Below are 18386 nucleotides of genomic sequence, written 5' to 3' on the forward strand. Positions count from 1 at the left end.
GGTTCAATTGACCGTAATGCAGCTTTCTGTGGCTTCTTCTTCGGTGGTGATACACAATAAAGACACATAAGGCTGTCGGCAATATGGTCGTTTTAATTGGCAATAACATTGTTGTCTGTTGTATGAATTGATAGATAGTACAGTGAATGTTGTGGGTTATTGTGACAAGAATGAATAATGTTATTAATGCTAGCTCACTGTTTCATTTATTTATTGTTATATATTTAATTGTCTAATTTAATTTGCCCCATTGACTGAAATGTTTGAATTTAGCGAATAAGATGTATTATTATTATTATTATTATTAGAAAAGGAGGAAGATAGAATTTGAACTGGGGAAAAAAACATATTTTGTGAATGTACACAGTACATCAAAAGAAAATATGCAAAGACTAGTCGTACTAAAATGAACAACACTTTGCTCTTCATTGAGACTTCATTGCATCACTATAAAGATGCTGAATCTGTTACTAATCCTGCACTGACATCTGCTGGTAGTATGCATGAACTGCACAATGTTTTTATCAATACTATTTTTGTGAATGGTCGAGAAATCCATGAGTGAATCTGTAAACATAAACATCTAATTAATTATTAATTCAAAAATGAATTCAAAGCATTCCTGATATTTACATGTGCATTTGTGAAATTTGTTTTAAATGTGTGAATCGATAAAAGCATTTGTGAATCTCAATTCTACGCTTGTGGGTTTGTTTTGGCTGGAGGTGTCAGAGTCAGTCAAAGGAAGATAATAAGAAACATTTTAGATGATTGGCCCTTAAAATACTGTAAATGTCTCTTTACTTGAGCTTCATGCCCTGTAGATGGCACTATCCTCTCTCTAATACTCTTCAAGGTTTCTATGTGTCCGTGAATAGGACCAACAAGCTACACAAGCTTCAGAACTGCTTTGTTTTCTTACTTACTGACTGATAAATAAGCTACAAACTGCAAAAAACAACAAAGTACAAAGTTTCCCTTTGAATTGTAGTGAAGAAGAGGACCACTAGGAATGAACCCCTACGCCATTGTGCACCTGAGTGTGAAAATGTCTCCACCTTCAGAAAAAGAGCTTCAGGATTTGTGTTTGGAGACAGATTTAGTGCTTTTCTAACCAATTGCTGTGCTTGAATAACTCCTGAAGGTTTGAGGTGCAACAGAGGTCCACCCATGGGAGTTTAGTGTTACCATTTCACCATTTTCATATATTTGAATGCATTTCATTTACATTTTATTGGCAGCTAAGACTCAACGCATCCAGCTGCCAAGTGCACATGGATCTTTTGAAGGTTTCAGAAGGATAACACAGCTTGTGTTGAATGTAATGACAGTGGGGAAACATGAGCAGAGCTGAGCAAAACAGATTACCTGTAACCAACAGAACTGCAGGGACGCTTTGAGATTAGATCAAATGAGATATGCTTGATTGTCCCCATGGGAAAACTTATGGGCTCAGCTTCACCGCATCATTTGTCTCCAGCAGCATCCTTGCAGTCATTTATATTCAGATGTGCTTTTACAAATGGTACTGGTTTTCTATTTACAGGGGTGAGGGAAATTAATATATTCAGGAATAGTAAACAATAGCTATATTATAAACCTACGCAAGACGCCACAAACAGGAGCAATTACACCAAACATCTAGTGATTGGTGGGGGTGCATCATCTTTATTTAAGTCCATCCATTCAACCATCCATCTATCCATCCTTTAATCCATCCATGCATGCATCCATCCATCCTTTAATCCATCCATGCATGCATTCATCCATCCATCCTTTAATCCATCCATGCATGCATTCATCCATCCATCCTTTAATCCATCCATGCATGCATTCATCCATCCATAGGTCTCCAGTCTTACTGCCCAGAGGGCTGTTCCAAAAAAAGCACATGTGAATTCCTCCCATGCAGAATGTTAATGACATGTGAAATACTCACAAATGCACGGGCAGATGCGGTTTGGGAATAATTCACACGTGGAATATGATGTGAATGAATGAACTGATCACAACTTTCATCATAATAATTCCACAAAGAGAAACGTTTGAATATGTCGTCCTTTCTGACTAAATTATTCAATATATTCATGGAGGCGACACATTTTGCTGTTTAAAGTGTGAGACATGGTAGACTGTGTAAACAATACCCAAAATAAAGACAGTATAACACCTTCGTTTAAAACAGGCATTCATCCCAACGTCAATAGATGAGAGGTAAAGAGAGTGATACATTTTCGAGAGAGAGCGAGAGAGCGAGAGAGAGAGCGCGAGAGAGAGAGAGCGCGCGAGAGAGAGAGAGAGAGAGGGGGGGGGGGGTGCACATTGGAAATAGAAAAAAAGGAAAGAGAGAGAAATGTGGATGTGTAAGCGAGGAAGAGAGAAAGCGTGAGGGAAGGGGAGGAGGAGAGGGGAATTGCTTTGCAGTACACCCGTGCGTAAATGTGACCATTCTCGCCGTGGTCCCTCCATCCCTCCGTCCTCTCCCCTCCAGCCTCCAGCGGCTCCTCTCTCCTCCTATTAGCCGGGATCACCTGCGCGGTGGTCTGTGGTCAGTTTTGGACCGTGGAGTCCCGGGTGTCTCGGCTCGGCGCCCTCCTCCAGGGGTTAGGAGGAGCGCCGGGGACTTCGCCCAGGTTCCTGCCGGGCTTCGTGACCCCCGCCGCCGAGAGCCAAGGCTCCGAGCGGCGAGAGAGACGCGGCTCGACCCGCTCTCGGATGCCCGTGATGAGGGGTCTGATCGCGCCCCAAAACACCTTCTTGGATACCATCGCCACTCGTTTCGACGGGACACGTGAGTACATCGGAGTTATCTCTAATCCCGTAATTTCATGGTGCGCAACGCATCTTTCAAGCAGTTTGTTTAATCGGAATTGTCCCCTCACTCTGAAAATACGAAGTCCACCAAAGACCTGCAAAGAAAAGTGCTGAAAGAGGATTGAGGCCACTTGAAGACAGAAGACACTGAATGAATCATGATGAATGAAAGCAGCACAGACCGATGTTTAAGAGATTAATAATTCATGAAACGGCATACCTTGACACCGAGTCAATGAATTAACCATAGAGTCTCCATGTCCTTTCAGAGGATAGACATATGACATACTTTGTCTTTTCTTTTCTTAATTGACCCTTTGCCAAATTTGAACGTGCAAAGGCTGCATTGTGTTAATCAATGCTGAGACTCAGTGTAAAAAACAGATCCATTCATAGAGTAGAAGTGGCACCTGAATTACTTTAAAGACTCTCGTTCATTTTCTTCACTAAAATCATCACAATAACATAATCCTGCATAATTGTCTGTGACAGGTGAACAGAATCATATCCAAGCTATTATTTACCAACGTTCACACACAATTTCATTAAACCTACACAGAAATCGCTGTCAATCAACATGCAAACTGCAGCTAGTATAGCTTAACACTGTTGCATAACACGGTCCCAAAGGCGCAAACTAACAGCTCTCAGCCACTGCCAGAATGTGTGGTTGAGGCTGGTATACAGGCAGTCAGAGCGGGATCTGTCTATTTCCTGAAACAGAAGAGGGACATTGTTGTGGAGATTACAGAAGCTCTCCTGCTGCAAGGTGCTACATGTTTAGATGTGATGATATTCTTTGGCATCTGTAGGTATTTGATGTGTCCTGCACGTCCCCTGAAGGCAACGCTTCATGATATACAGTAGCATTGATTCAATTAGAATTTTTCATTTGGTGTCAACGGTGATGCGCTCCACTCTAACCTGAGAGCGCAATGTGCAGTGAGTGCAGCGAAGGCACGGATGCATTACTGAATGGGCATAATAGGTACAGGCCCAGGGAAAAAGATGTCACTCAAAGAGCCGCATATACCAACCAGGAAGAAACTCAAAATGACCACAAAGAAACACAAAAATACTACAAACAGGGCAAAATCACAAAAATAGGCTAAACAACTATAAAGTCTGTGTGTCATTCTCTGTGTGTCTGGAAAGATGCTCATGTTGAGTTCCTCCTTCACGATCACATTCGTGCTCCGAACCTCTGGCAGGCCCGTGGTTACAAAAACCCAAACACACAGTGGGGGGATTTTTAATGAGGAGCTTCTCAAAACCAAGTAACTCAAACTGTGCATATACTGCTAAGAGAGTGTGTGCACGTCGAGAGGTAGAGCGGTTTGGAAATACTCGAAACACAAACACAGCAAGCTAAATTGATTGGGAAAGATGTGTGACGCCAGATAAATTCATCGCACTAATGACTCAAAAGCAATAACAAGGAAAACAGTGCAGGTCGAGAGATGCCAAGTCTCCTCGCTGTGTCATTCGGCACACTCAACAACAGAATGGCCAACACGCCCGTTGTGACTGATGGTGAGTTCTCAAGTGCTGAAAACCAGCTGAGCAGAACGGTGTTTTCAGGTCTGGAGCTGGGATCTTCCATCTCTGCCATACAACTTTAATGCAGCATGATAACCACGGGGACTCCGGGGAAATCTCCCGACATATTTCCCCCCGACTAGCAGTGGAAAGCCTTCGGCCGGAGGCAGATTTTAACCCTGAGATATCTCAATAAAACCACATGCATATTTATAAGGACAAAAGTCAGAGATTTTAATTAATCACTCAGGGATGGCGATGTTGCAGGGTCAACGTTGTCCGGACTGAACTTCTGTTGGAAGGATTGAAGGGGATGAAGCCTCGCTATGGCTGCAACTCAGGTTTATTTATCCGTAGAATAATTCATAGCCTTTTTAACAATTTATTGCTTAGCCTGTAAAATGTCATATATGCCAAATGCCACAGTTCTCAGGATGCAGTTTTTTGTAATGTTTGTGTGTGGTTGAATAAAAGGAAAGGGGCTTTCAGTGTCCTCAAAAAAGGGCCATAAACAAACAAGTGTTGCACGGTGGTGAATGTGTTGTGGCGGGCTGTCGCTGTCAGTGTTATCAGCAACCGGGGTTTATCGGGGTTCCCTAAGCGGCTCGGGGGCTGAGTCTGAGTGGTTTTGTAGTTTCAGCTCGTACGTTATTACACCTGGATCGTGGTGTGGATGTGACAGGCCCGCATACCGCCTGGGGAATGTGCAGGAAATGAGCACTACAAAGGATAATAAGAACACGGCTTAGAGGAGCAGAAGGAGAACGATGGAGCACAGGAACTGCTTCTGTAAAAAAAACAGATCACGTCTTTAAGGGGGGGGGGGGGGGGGGGGGCTCTCCTGTAAGTGTGGGGCCGACCACTTTATATGCTGAACACTGTAACCTTGCACACAGTGTGGTAGCAGAGAGCATCACACATCTAGGTGCAAGGGTATGGGGCTGCATCGTTCATATTCAAAGTGGTGGATATTTCTTTTTTTACAAAACTGAGAATGTTCATTTGAAGGCAGCTTGGATAACATCAATAGAAACCACTAAACCGGCAACAATCGACTCAATAAATCAGAATATTATTTCAATCCACAGCTTCTGAAAATGACAAACAGGTGAGTCACTGGCTGCTGACTGGTCAAGACAAAAGAAAACAAGAGAAGCCCACTCCTACAGAGGAATCAGCGCACATGGAACACAGTGTCAAGGCAGAACAATGAGGTGAAACAAAGCTGTTTCAACGTGACGATGACTGACGCACAGAGCCAGGTCCATGAAGCGATGGAGAGAGAGAGAGAGAGACCTGAACCCATCCAGCACAGTCTGGTGCCTGAGCGGGAGAACAACACCTGAAGCCAGGTTCTAAAAAGGTTTTGGAAAGCATTCACAGAAGAGTTAAGGCGGCACATTCTAACATTCAACAATGAAATATGAGCTTCCTTTAAAAAACGTTCCTCCAAAAGCTTCAGTAAAACTTGCCCTTAATGAAAGAACTACTCTTGCTTTTGCAAAGTGTGCTCACTGCTATTAAATATTCATATATTCATCTATTCTACCAGTTAATCATCTCAATTTTACCAACTTCTTTTTTCCCTGGGAGAAGTGATTCATGCAATCCTATTATATTCTGTCACACTCTTCAAAATCTCCGGCTGCATCATTCTTATGTTGAGAATGACGGACAGCCTCCCTCCCCCTGCTGCCTCAGAGTCGCCGCCGCCGCTGATGTCACTACAAATCCATCCGGCTGTCTATGAGTAACACGGCCTCACACGTGTTGCATCTCAAGCCCCACGGCGCTGCGTTGTTCTCGTGGTTGCAGGAAAGACTAGCCGCGCAAAATGTCATTGGGATGTATTGACCGTCACTGTGGGTGACCTTTTCATCCAGCAAAGAGAACAAACAAAACACTTTTATGCAAAGAGTTATTAGGAGTTAGGAGTTAAATATGAAGCTACAGCTGCAAGATGGCTTTCTTAGCTTAGCACGAAACAGCTAGCATCAGCTAGCCTGGCTTTTAAAGCTGTCACGATTAGGCTTTGCCTCTGTGTTCTGGGTGTCTGTGTTACTCCACTCTACCTGTCAGTCACTCCCTCAGCCTAATTCCCTTCACCTGCCGCTGATTAGTAATCAAGCACTTCCCCCTCATCAGCACAACTCTTCTCACCTGTTCTTCCCTCTTCATAAGCTCCTGCCCATCAGTCACTCCTTGCCTGATTCTTGCAATGTCTACCCGCCCGTTCGGCTTGTCTTGTTACTGGTTTCCCTGTCTGCCTGCCCTGTTTCCTGTCCTGCTGGATTTCCTCCCCTCTTCCCTTGTCTCTTCCGTGGATGCCCCATTGTGCCTGTAAGTCTGCTGTTGGTTTTGAATTGTTCATTAAAACAACGTCTACACGCTACTCTGCCTGGTCTGCGCTTGAGTCCTCCACCATGCCCCGTGACAAAAGCTCTATGTCTTGGAAACAATGACTTCCTCGAGTCGTAAAAAAACACAACTTTTTACTTGGTCTGATTATATGTATAAAAAAACAAGCAATTGCTGCCTATATGCTAAGCTAAGCTAGCTCCCTGCTGTAGTTTCATGGAACGTACAGACATGAGAGTAGCATCATGTGTATTTTCCAAAATATAACTGCAATTTGCAGGCTAGCTTCAAATTGTCCGATAAGCTCATTTTATTAGTCGTATTATTGTGATTCATAACTTGACTTCCCACGAGCCTCCTGCACTCACGGGCAGTTTGTACTTCTTGTTTCGGCGAGAGCATTTACACTGGACATGCTTTATTAATGCATGCATTATTAAAATCGTTGTCCCCAAGGGTTCATCTCTGTGTCGCAGTTAATCCATCCCTCTTCTCAGTCGATCCCTCACTGAATCACTTGCTCGCCTGCTCTCTCGTCCTACATCGCTCACACTCTTCAAAGCGGTCTGCAGTCTTCCAGATTCTTTTATGCGTGGACTTTGATGCTCTCACTGGAATGAATACCTTGGCTGTGTTAGTCCCCTTTCATACCTAATTCAGTTTCACAATGAATTATTCAAGATTGTCCCCATAACTCAGGCTGTCAAACCATTTGTCAGAGCTCACACGCTTTAACTTCAGAACAACAGCACAGGAACCATTTAACGTCACGTTAAAGTGGAGAAATAAAGTTGAAATTCATTGTGATAGGCAAGGTTCCAACATGATAATACTTTCATGATCTAAAAGTGATTGTTAAGCTCTACAGCCAAGATTAAGTTGAGTTTATTTTTGTGGCCCATAATCGCAGGAGGTGGAAATATCACGGTTTAGAGGCAGAGACGAGGGGAAGATGCACGGGACGAACAAAGAAAAAGAAAAGATGATTAGAGGGGAACAATAGGGGGAGATGAAGAAGAAAAGATGAAGTCAAATCAATGAAAATGTTAAATTGTGCCTGAAGTGAAGCTCTTCAAAGGCTGGAATAACTCGGAAGCCTTTCAGAGTGCAGAAACGAACATACAGTGAGAATGAACACCGTGGAAAGAAAGAGAGCATGAAATTTTAATTATGTTTTCTTTGAATTAGGATGACATCTTAGTGAGATTGTAGTACGTAGTAAAGAATGTAGCGTGAATGTGCTACAAAACTGTTCGACTCTTCTCACTTTTGATACAAGTGATGGATACTTGTGGTCCTCGGACTGCTCACCATTTTTATTTCTCTGCTTCCCGTCCCGATTACCTTCCCACGTTTCCTCCTACCAGACAGTAACTTCGTCCTGGGGAACGCTCAGGTCCAGTCCGTCTTTCCCATCGTCTACTGCTCCGATGGCTTCTGCGAGCTGACCGGCTTCGCCCGCGGCGAGCTGATGCAGAAGAGCTGCATGTGTCACTTCCTGTGCGGCGGCGAGACCAGCGATCGCCTCACCTCGCAGATGCAGAAGGCCCTGGACGAACGTCGGGAGTTTAAGACCGAGATCATTCTGTACAAGAAGGGTGGTGAGACTGGAAGGCCCGGGAGATTCTGTGAAGTTGAATCATTTAATGTCAGTCAAATTGATCTTTTACTCAAACCTGACCTGTTTTCTTTGCGCAGGCTCCAAGTTCTGGTGTCTGCTGGACATCGTGCCCATAAAGAACGAGAAGAGCGAGGTGGTTCTGTTCCTGGTGTCGCATAAGGACATCACCGAGAATAAGGACCTGGACCATGGCAACGAATCTGACACTGGTGAGAGAGAGAGAGAGAGCGTGGGGAGGAAAGTGAGGCATTTTCCAATTCCACTATAATTCACATGAAATGATCCAATAGAGGCTCTGCAGCCGGCGCACGAATACATCAGCAGACACGGCTGGTGTTATTATGGAGGGGGTTTGGGAGCCAAGTAAATAACAGATTCTACCTTTTAATCAAAACTCTACATCAGTTCTATTGCCCAAATTAATAATATATATTAATACAATTTATAGATGGCCACAGATTCGTACAATGGCAGTTTCTGCCGGCACGTCTCTCTAGTTTCGTGTCCTTCGTGTTTTTTAACAGATGAGGAAACCGGCCTGGAGATCCACCAGATCAGCCGCCCTCCAGGCCTCAACATGGAGCGCCGCCGCAGTCGCGCCGTCCTCTACCAGCTGTCTGGACACCTCCAGAAACAGGACAAGAGCAAGAGCAAGCTGAAGATCAACAATGTGAGAGCGTCTGTTCCCGTTGGGATGTTACCTCCCGGATGTTTTTAAGGCACAATACCGATCGTGGTGTTTTGATCAGATTAGTTTTACAGACTTGCGTTGCTGAAAGGTTCAATTTGCCAGTCCATCTGCAACACAACTTCAATGAGACTAAAACTTGTTAATTCAAGCTACTGGGACGAGACTAAATGTGCCTGAGCAGTGTGATCTTAACGACCCAGGACCTTGGAGGGAAGAAATTAGCATAAAATCTCTCATCAGTCATTTTAACTCTTCGTGGCGCCGACTGATCAGGTATCACGGTTTAAAAGGTTTCATCGTCTTGCGTCAGCTAATGTTAAGCTTGATGCGTGAGACATGTTTTTTTTATCCTGTCACTACTTTGCACAACTTGACTGATATTTATACTTTGCCTATGAATTATGTAGAATTCAATCCATGCCACAGTACACGTCTCAACTGAAACCTTGAATAAATATTACTCTAGTGCGGCTAATGATAATAAAATATTCATGCTGGCTGGTGGAGATACTCTCAAGCTATAGGGACAATCAAATATTGATACATTTATACAAAACATATACCATATTTATCAATAATTTGTGTGTGTTTCCACACATCCAGAGTGTTCTTGGAGCCAACGCGAACCCGGTGCCCGAGTACAAGGTGGCGGACGTCCAGAAGTCCCGTCTCATCCTCCTTCACTACGGTGCGTTCAAGGCCGGCTGGGATTGGCTGATCTTGTTGGCCACGTTCTACGTCGCCGTCACCGTGCCCTACAACGTCTGCTTCACCGCGGTGGAGATCCGAGAGGACGGCCCGTCGGCGGCGCGTCACCCTCCAAGTGTCAGCGACATCTTGGTGGAGATACTCTTCATCATCGGTGAGGCTTCAGCTGCACAGGCAATACTCGTTTTTGGTGTTTTCCTGCGTTTCTTGCGTCCTTTCCATTCATATATTTTTTTCATACTTTTGTCCTTTGTGTGCAAAGACATCGTGCTGAACTTCCGCACCACCTTCGTGAGCACATCTGGACAGGTGGTGTACGACGCCCGCTGCATCTGCATTCACTACGTCACATCCTGGCTGTTTGTGGATCTGATCGCCGCCTTGCCCTTTGACCTGCTCTACGCCTTCAATATCAGTGTGGTGGGTATCTCACTCTCACACACACACACACACACACACACACACACACACACACACACACACAGCGATACAGTTTTGGTTTCTTCCGCAACTTCTTGAAAGCGCGCTCTCAGTATTTGCTGTCGTGGCTTCAAGGGAAGAAGACAGAGAGTCTGAGCGTCAACAAGAAACTCATTACGAGGTAACAAGCTGATTAACGAGTACGCTGAGGACAAATTACAGATGGAAGCAAATAGATTAGCCAGATGATGAAGAGTGCAGAGCGGTGAAACAGATCCATATCCAGATATCTCACCAATGAAATCTTGATGAAACCAGAGCGGTTTCAATTAACAGACCACTTATTGGGCACGAAAACAAGCAGGGGATTGCAAGTAAATACAGAGGTGAGGGAGGGAATCAATAACGGGATGGTGTTTGATGAGGTAATCTTTTACCTCAGGCGGACCACAGGGGCCTTTTTTCAGTCCGGGATGATAATGGCGGTGATTTCCTCTGAATGGCTTCTGTGGTAAAAGCTGCAAATGAAAGTTTATCTTGAGTTCAACTCGGTGTTCTGAAGTATTTTTAATCCCATTTGAGCTCCAAGTTTCAGCAACTTTTAAGTGTTTTTCTGCACCGTGAAAGAGATTGCAGCCCCCCAGTGACACCAGCATTCATACCTTTTGAACCCATGACTCCTCTCTCTCTCTCTCTCTCTCTCTCTCTCTCTCTCTCTCTGGCAGAACTTCGGGGTCCACCTGCTGAAGACGGTGCGCCTCCTCCGCCTCCTGCGCCTCCTGCAGAAGCTGGATCGGTACTCCCAGTACAGCGCCGTGGTCCTCACACTGCTCATGTCCACGTTCGCCCTGCTCGGCCACTGGATGGCCTGCGTCTGGTACTACATCGGACGCAGCGAGATCGAAAGCAATAGCCCCGCCTCCTGGGATATAGGTTAGTGTCTCGTGCCTGCATACACAGCGTGTGAGAAAACGCTTGTTCATTACAGTTCACAAAGGAAAAAGTTCTCCTGTGTGTTAATTCATATTCCCGTCTCTACTTCCTGTTTTGGCCCGGCTGCCATGCTGGTCTCGTCATGCCCTACTCCTTCATCTGGCTAATTAAATGTCAAAACCTGACACGTATTGATTACTTACGGTCGACTTAATCAATCACTTGTACAAAGTCAAAATACACACGTGACGTCCATCACAGTGGGTGCTGAGTTTAACACACAGAATATATAAAAACGGTTCAAGAAAACAGACAAGCAGACAAATCTGCACCGTGTGTAAATGCAAATAAAAGCTGACATCCTCTGAAGGGATTACTCTGCCCTTCCAGCGTTGTTCCCACTGCCAGTGAAGCCGTTTCCTGGAGGTAATCTAACTAGCATCTCATTAAACTGACAAACTCTTCTGGACCCTCCTCCCACCAGGCTGGCTCCACGAACTGGCCAAACGCCTGGGAACGCCGTACTTCCTGGCGCCGCTGACCTCCCTGCTGGGAGTCTCCGATTCGCCTCAAGGCACCGTGACGGCAGCGCTCACCAATCACAGCCAGTGGAACGGCTCCGCGTTGGAGCCGCTGAACGGGGCGGGTTTGCTGGGCTCGGCCCAATGGAACGGCAGCAGGACCAGAGCGAGGACGCCCGGCGGCTCGGAGACGACGCTGAGCGGCGGCCCGTCTGTCCGGAGCTCCTATGTGACGTCGCTGTACTTCGCTCTGAGCAGTCTGACCAGTGTGGGCTTCGGCAACGTTTCGGCCAACACGGACTCTGAGAAGATCTTCTCCATCTGCACCATGCTGATTGGAGGTCCGGTGAACACCAAAGCTGAAAAGAATCCACAACATGATGTCATTGTTAGGAGTTTGTATTCAGTCGTTTGTCTCTTTGTCTGCAGCGTTAATGCACGCTGTGGTGTTCGGAAACGTGACCGCCATCATCCAGAGGATGTACTCGCGCCGCTCCCTCTACCACACCCGCACCAAGGACCTGAAGGACTTCATCCGGGTGCACCGGCTGCCCAAGGCCCTCGAGCAACGCATGATGGAGTGCTTCCAGACGACCTGGTCTGTCAACAACGGCATCGATGTCAGCGAGGTGAGGAGGGACGGCAAATCAGACGAAAGAAACGTCTCAAAGTCACTGAGAGGATTTTGGTTTTGGGTTCTATCAAGCGGGGGAAGGGGGGGGGGGGGGCAGCAGCTATCTTAATTTCATGGATTAATGACCTCATTGGCTCTTGGTGTGTTTTACCATGGCTTTAAATGGAGATAATCCTTTTTAAAGAGATAACATGATGGGGGACAGACGCTAATAACCCCAAAACTTTCCCTCGCAAAGAGGTTTGCTTTGCTCCTCCGTTGCACATCAAGTGGGATGAAAACAAAACTTCCAGAAACGGTCATGCACGCATTAGTTAGTTGTGACTACGTGGGAAAGTGAAAGGTTTTATTTCCTCCACCTTCCCACACAGGCACATTCAAATGATGACACACAAAGACTCATTCATGCAGTCATAGACGTGTCGTCGTCTCACTTTGTCCTCTTTTCCCTTCGCAGCTACTGAAGGACTTCCCGGACGAGCTGAGGGCCGACATCGCCATGCATCTGAACAACGAGCTGCTGCAGCTGTCGCTGTTTGAGTCGGCCAGCAGGGGCTGCCTGCGCTCCCTCTCCCTCATCATCAAGACCTCCTTCTGCGCTCCCGGGGAGTTCCTCATACGCCAGGGCGACGCCCTCCAGGCCATCTACTTCGTGTGCTCGGGCTCCATGGAGGTACTGAAGGACAACACAGTGCTGGCCATTCTCGGTAAATAAACACCTGTTGTGTTAAAGTACGTATCAATTCATTGTTGTCCTCGTTTCAATCAAGGCTGCTTTAGTATAACCAATATCGCTGCCGATGCCAGCCAGCTAACACCATTGAGGTTCAGCACCACGGACAGCACCGTTTTGAGAGACCTGCTCAGATCCAGGTTAAATAAGTGTGCAAGTACATCAGTGGTCCTGTTGGACCTGAGGGAGTCACTTTGCTACCTGAATCACGAAGGGCTTCTCTGTCTTGGACTCCAAACCGTAGAAGCCCTCCTAGATTCCGGCAGTAAAGTGACTCAGACTCCGCCGTCTACTTCCGAGAAGAAGAAGAAGAAGAAGAAGATGGTGTACAATCAGCAAATGGAGGTCAGCAAGCTTCAGAAAATATCCCGTTAAGTGGGAATGAAATGATTCATGGTTCATATGATGAAAGAGACATCAGACTCAGGTGATGGATGGGTTGAGAGATTATAAAAAGCTGCAGCATATTGTGGTTTGTAGTTAATTAAAAAAAATATGCTGGAGCAAGACCCTGAAGTGTTTTAAAGAATGCTATTTTTGGAGTCGTGTTGTGAGCAGAGGAGAAGGGGCTTTTAGTCCTGAGGAAGTTATTAGACATCCAGCATCAAATAGTCGGCCAGAATAATGAAGCAGAGCAGCCTGCAACGCGATAGAAACTGCATTAATGCAATAGTTGAGCAGCTAGAACCAGAATAAGATACAAAACACAGAGCCTTGTCCTACAACACGTACACCGACACGCCTTCCTTTCTGCATCGCATCGATGAAACACAAACAGACTCACAAACAGCTCTGGAATCTATTCAACTCGATAGAAAGCACTGGGAGCAAATTGGCAACAGCGTTTTTCCCCCGTTAGTAGCTGGTGTAAATAATGAAGTTACTGCTGCCTGTAGAAGAAACTCATTAGCATGTTGTGTGTGTGTGCACACATTTCTCTCACAGACATCCAAACACTCTCGTGCATCGTTTCCCCCCCCCCCCTCCCTCCCTCCCGCTCCCCGTTTCTCTCACACACACAAATTGTTTTGGCGTTGCCACATTGGGTTTGCAGCTGTGGAGAAAGAAGAAGGTAGAGCGAGGCAGCAGGAAGACAGACTAATATGTAAAATAGTCTCACCATGCATTCAGCCTCTCTGCGCTGGAGTGTGTTCTTAAGACCTGCATGGGGTTGAGGCTGTTCCTCTACAGTAAAAGTGTTATATGTATATTTTGTGCTCTTACATTTGGACCGTTATGGACGTGATATTACAAACGCACCTCTGCTTTCCAGGTCGAGGCGACCTGATTGGCTCCGACTGTCTGACCCAGGAGGAAGTGATTAAGACCAACGCCTGTGTGAAGGCCCTGACCTACTGCGACCTCCAGTACATCAGCCTCAAAGGCCTCCGCGAGGTGCTCTCTCTCTACCCAGACTACGCCCAGAAGTTCGTCACTGAGATCCAGCACGACCTGACGTACAACCTCCGGGAGGGACACAACACCGAGGTACAAGTACACACTTATCAGGCGTCAGAAAGGATTTGCGTTGTCCGTGCAGCCGTCCATTTCCCGCCACTTATCTGGGTCTGGGTGGAGGTGCAGCAGGCTCCTCCTGGGGGATACGAGAAAAGAAAATTCTGGGCGAGTCCTTCTGCCTTTTTAGATTAGACTCAGATGTGACCTCCTCCACCCATTTTACGCAACGCCGGAGTGGTGCACTGGAAGGGGGATTAGCCATCTGGACGGTGAGTGAGGAAGACGACGACGACGCAGCTTCAGCCAACAGATAGAGACACATGAGCTAAAGAAGGACGACTCGGATGCCAGGGATCTCCAGATGGATCTCCGCTGTAGCGTGCACATGAATAACCAGCGGATACTGGAAATAACGAAGTCAGATTTTCGCTGTGAGTAAGCTTGCTAATTAGAGCAGCGGTCCAAGAGAAATACCAGGGGACGAGACGGTATAGAGGCATGGAGGATATTTAAATAACACTTAATTGATTCCTGCTTGTTTGTGAAGAAAGTCCACCCTGATTGGCTGTAAATACACGTAGTTAGAGTTTGAAAATAAACAGCTTATCTATAGGATGCAGGTAATTTATGGACATTTTTTTATGCTTACAAGCATTTTTCAAGCAGGTAAAGCAAAGATTAAAAGCCACAGAATACTATGTAAATTGTGCTTAGAAGTATCAAATTAAGCCTCCTGAACAGCGAACATGTGGCACATATATTCTGCCAACAAAGAAAGCCTTCACTGTCAATAGTGCTGGATAGAATAATCTCTTCTCTCCTTTTCCCATCGTGTTTCTTCCCTCTCACATATTGATCCGGTGTGGGGCCCTCTGGCATTCGTGAATTTATCCCCACCATCTCCTCCGCTCCGAAAAAAAAAAAAAGTGCAGCGCTCGTATCATAAAGATACAATCCCATCTACTCGCTGCAAAGTACGAAAAAGAATCGATGAAAACGATGGAGGGGCTCATCATGGTACCATGTTTTATTTATAGCGGCTCCATTCCTGCTGTCTACAGTACAACTTACAGACATTTTGGGGAATTCAGCTGGAGCCAGAAGAAAACGAAAAAAAACAAAGATGTACATCTCAAATGTACCCTCGATATGCACATAAAACGTACACACACACTCATATTTATATGCACGCACAGCGACAGCAGTCGCGCATCCTCCACTGAGCGCGGCGTGGGACTAAAAATAGAGCTGTCAGAGAGGAGGGGGGGGGGGGGGGGGGGGGGGGGGGGGTCATCCCTGACTGGATAAATATAGAACAACAAGCTGATGGAGACGAGACCAGAAAACATCAGGATGAAAGGGAGCTGGAGGGGGGAGGAAGAGGGAGGACCTCGGCGACATTTGCATTCACGTGCCGACACACACACACACACACACACACACACACACACACACGCTGCAGAGATTCACATACCATAACACAGCACATGTGTCCTTGCTGATTCAGAACGACACACACATGCTCACTCACATGTAGACTCCTGCATGCTGCGTTGATTACATGTTGGCCTATTTCACGTCTTGGTGTGCAGTGACCACGTTTGAACGTCTCTCACATGCAACTCAAGACACACGCATCAGCATTGGCTGATGCCCTTAGAGTGGCATGCTGCAAATTAAGGTGCCACGTGCAGCTCGCGCACACACACACACGCGCGCTGAAATTCAAAACACTCGCTTCTCCGCTCGGTACCCTTCAGGCAAAACCACTGCTAAAATTAAACCCCTGCGATCTAAAAATACCAGTCGGGCACGTGAGCCAAAGACAAGATGGGGGAGACAACAAACAGAGGGGAGAGATGGGGGAGGGTGGTGTTGGGGGGGGGCAGGAGGAAATGGGATTTGTTTGCCAGTTTTTTTAATCAGCTTTAAATTACAGAGACGATGCAGTAAATATAATGCCAATAACCTTCCACCAACAAACACTCTGACTGCAGGGATTTTACTTTGAAAGGACCATCTGTTCAGATATTACTTGAAGCTCCACAAAGGTTAATCTCTCAGCAGAGATTATAGGAAACCTTCAGAGGAGCTGAATGCCGTTGTTTTTGAATGAGAGCGCTGCTGACTAACTGAATGGACACCAGCAGCATCGCCGCGGATGTGAATGGCGACCGAGTGATGCTTCTCAGTGGCTCAGCAGCGCCCCCCTCTGGTCACAGTGAACCGCAACAAGCAGGTTTTAAGTATGTAGTATGCATACTAAAAAAAAAACTGATCATTCTGCTCTCTGTTTTCCTCCTCAGGCAGACTGCGAGAGCAACGGGGGGATCCTTAAGAAGCTTCCATCCATCAAGGAGGTGGAGGAGGGATCGGGGTCCGAGGGGGAGCACTCCCCCCTCCCCAAGATGCCTCCCCTGGGCAGGCTGGGCCGAGGCCTGCGTTCCCCCCTGCGCTCCCCTCTCCGCTCGCCGCTGCTGCCACCGCGGGCCTTCAGAGCGGCGAGCGATCACGCCCGGCCCGCCAGCCTGCAGATCCCCGCGGTGAGCTTCAGCTGCCTGCAGCCGGACCTCAGCCCCCGGTGAGGAAGCGTTCGTTGATTTCACCGGCTGGGTAAAGTCGTTAACTTGTTCATTCAGGGGCAGTGAGACGCCCTTTATGACTTATGACATCATTCATAAACGCAAACATGCATGGAGTTCCTGGAGAGGTGGCACCAGACGCTGGTGTACGACGGAAGCTTCTGTCAGGAAAAATTGCAATATTTCATCAAAAGCACTTTCTTTTTCTTGTTGTCCAGTGTGAAATACATCGACTCGCTCTCCCTGTTCGTCCTCAGGTTTGTCGACGGGCTCGAGACTGAAAACCAAAGTGGTTCAGCACAGAAGTTTGATTTTTCTCCCAGTACAACTCCCAGTTTCCTCCCCAGCCCTGATTCAGCTGCCTCAGGTTAACACACACACACACACACACACACACCTCACTAATCTATCCAGTCCGTACTCGCATGTGTATTAAATGTCTTTCTGTGTCCGTCCACAGGGGACCGTGATGAGGATGACACGATGCAGACTATCGCTAAGCTAAAACACGAGGTAATGCTCATCATACTGCGGTAGCGCAGAGAACATCTGTAATATTGAATATTTGTGAGTTAACTTGCAAGTTTCTGTAGTTAAAACATACGTGAAGCTTCTAAAACCAGCTTTCCTGACTCTCCAGATGAGCGTCCTCTCCCGTCAGGTGACCGCCGTCAGTCAGGAGCTGCAGGAAATGACGAGTCTTCTCAAGCCCCTCTTCCTCAACCCCTCCGTGCTGCTGATGATACCCGGCGCCGTGACTCCGCCTCCCAGCGTGTCGTCACACAGCTGCTCCCCGGCCCCGCCCCTTCACACCCGACGTGCCCCCGTGGACTATGCGGACGATCGGTGCGTCCTGGTGCCTGAACCGGAGGCGTCGCGGGGAGAGTTTGATCCACTTCGGCGTCCATCCTCCCGCACCGTCATCTCCCATCATCCTCCAGTTCCTCCTCCTCCCCCAGCCTCTCGTCGCTCAGCTCCACCGTCACTCAACAGCTCTCCCCATGAGCACACGCTTGTGCCACACCTGCAGGAGGTGGAGTGGGGGGAGCACACCGCCCAGCTCAGCTTCATCAACGAAGGACAGCCCTCGGTGTGAGAAGACCCGGACGCACGGGACCGAACCAGCATGCCGCACAACTTACTGCATGACAAACATTTGTCCAAAAGGTTGGCATGCGAGTTAAAAATGTAAATACATCGATTTCAAACGATGATCGTGAGCACCAGCTGTATGCAGACCTGACAATAAAATAGTTTGTTTTACAGTTTCATTTGGATTTGATTGACAGGATAATAAACTCCTTTTTATGGTTAATTATGAAAGCATCTACTCAGTTAGCCTTCTGAAAAACTGGACGGTGGGGGGCTTGCGGT

The 18386-nt window shown here is 46.9% G+C and overlaps 1 protein-coding gene across 1 annotated transcript; it reads left to right on the top strand.

Annotated features, from left to right (window-relative positions):
• Nucleotides 1–2700: 2700 nt before the first annotated feature.
• LOC306715276 (voltage-gated delayed rectifier potassium channel KCNH8-like) lies at nucleotides 2701–18108 on the top strand (the record flags this gene model as incomplete). Its single annotated transcript, XM_079185591.1, has 15 exons — nucleotides 2701–2791; nucleotides 8079–8312; nucleotides 8410–8541; nucleotides 8857–9002; nucleotides 9627–9885; nucleotides 9994–10151; nucleotides 10877–11084; nucleotides 11569–11946; nucleotides 12035–12234; nucleotides 12697–12946; nucleotides 14246–14460; nucleotides 16737–17011; nucleotides 17270–17379; nucleotides 17473–17525; nucleotides 17653–18108. Exons 1-15 carry the CDS (start codon nucleotides 2716–2718, stop codon nucleotides 18106–18108), a joined length of 3150 nt encoding a protein of 1049 aa, XP_079041717.1. The 5' UTR covers nucleotides 2701–2715.
• Between the last annotated feature and the right edge of the window lie 278 nt (nucleotides 18109–18386).

Source organism: Pholis gunnellus (genome assembly GCF_910591455.1).
Source record: "Pholis gunnellus genome assembly, chromosome: 24".
In the NCBI taxonomy this organism is placed as follows: domain Eukaryota; kingdom Metazoa; phylum Chordata; class Actinopteri; order Perciformes; family Pholidae; genus Pholis; species Pholis gunnellus.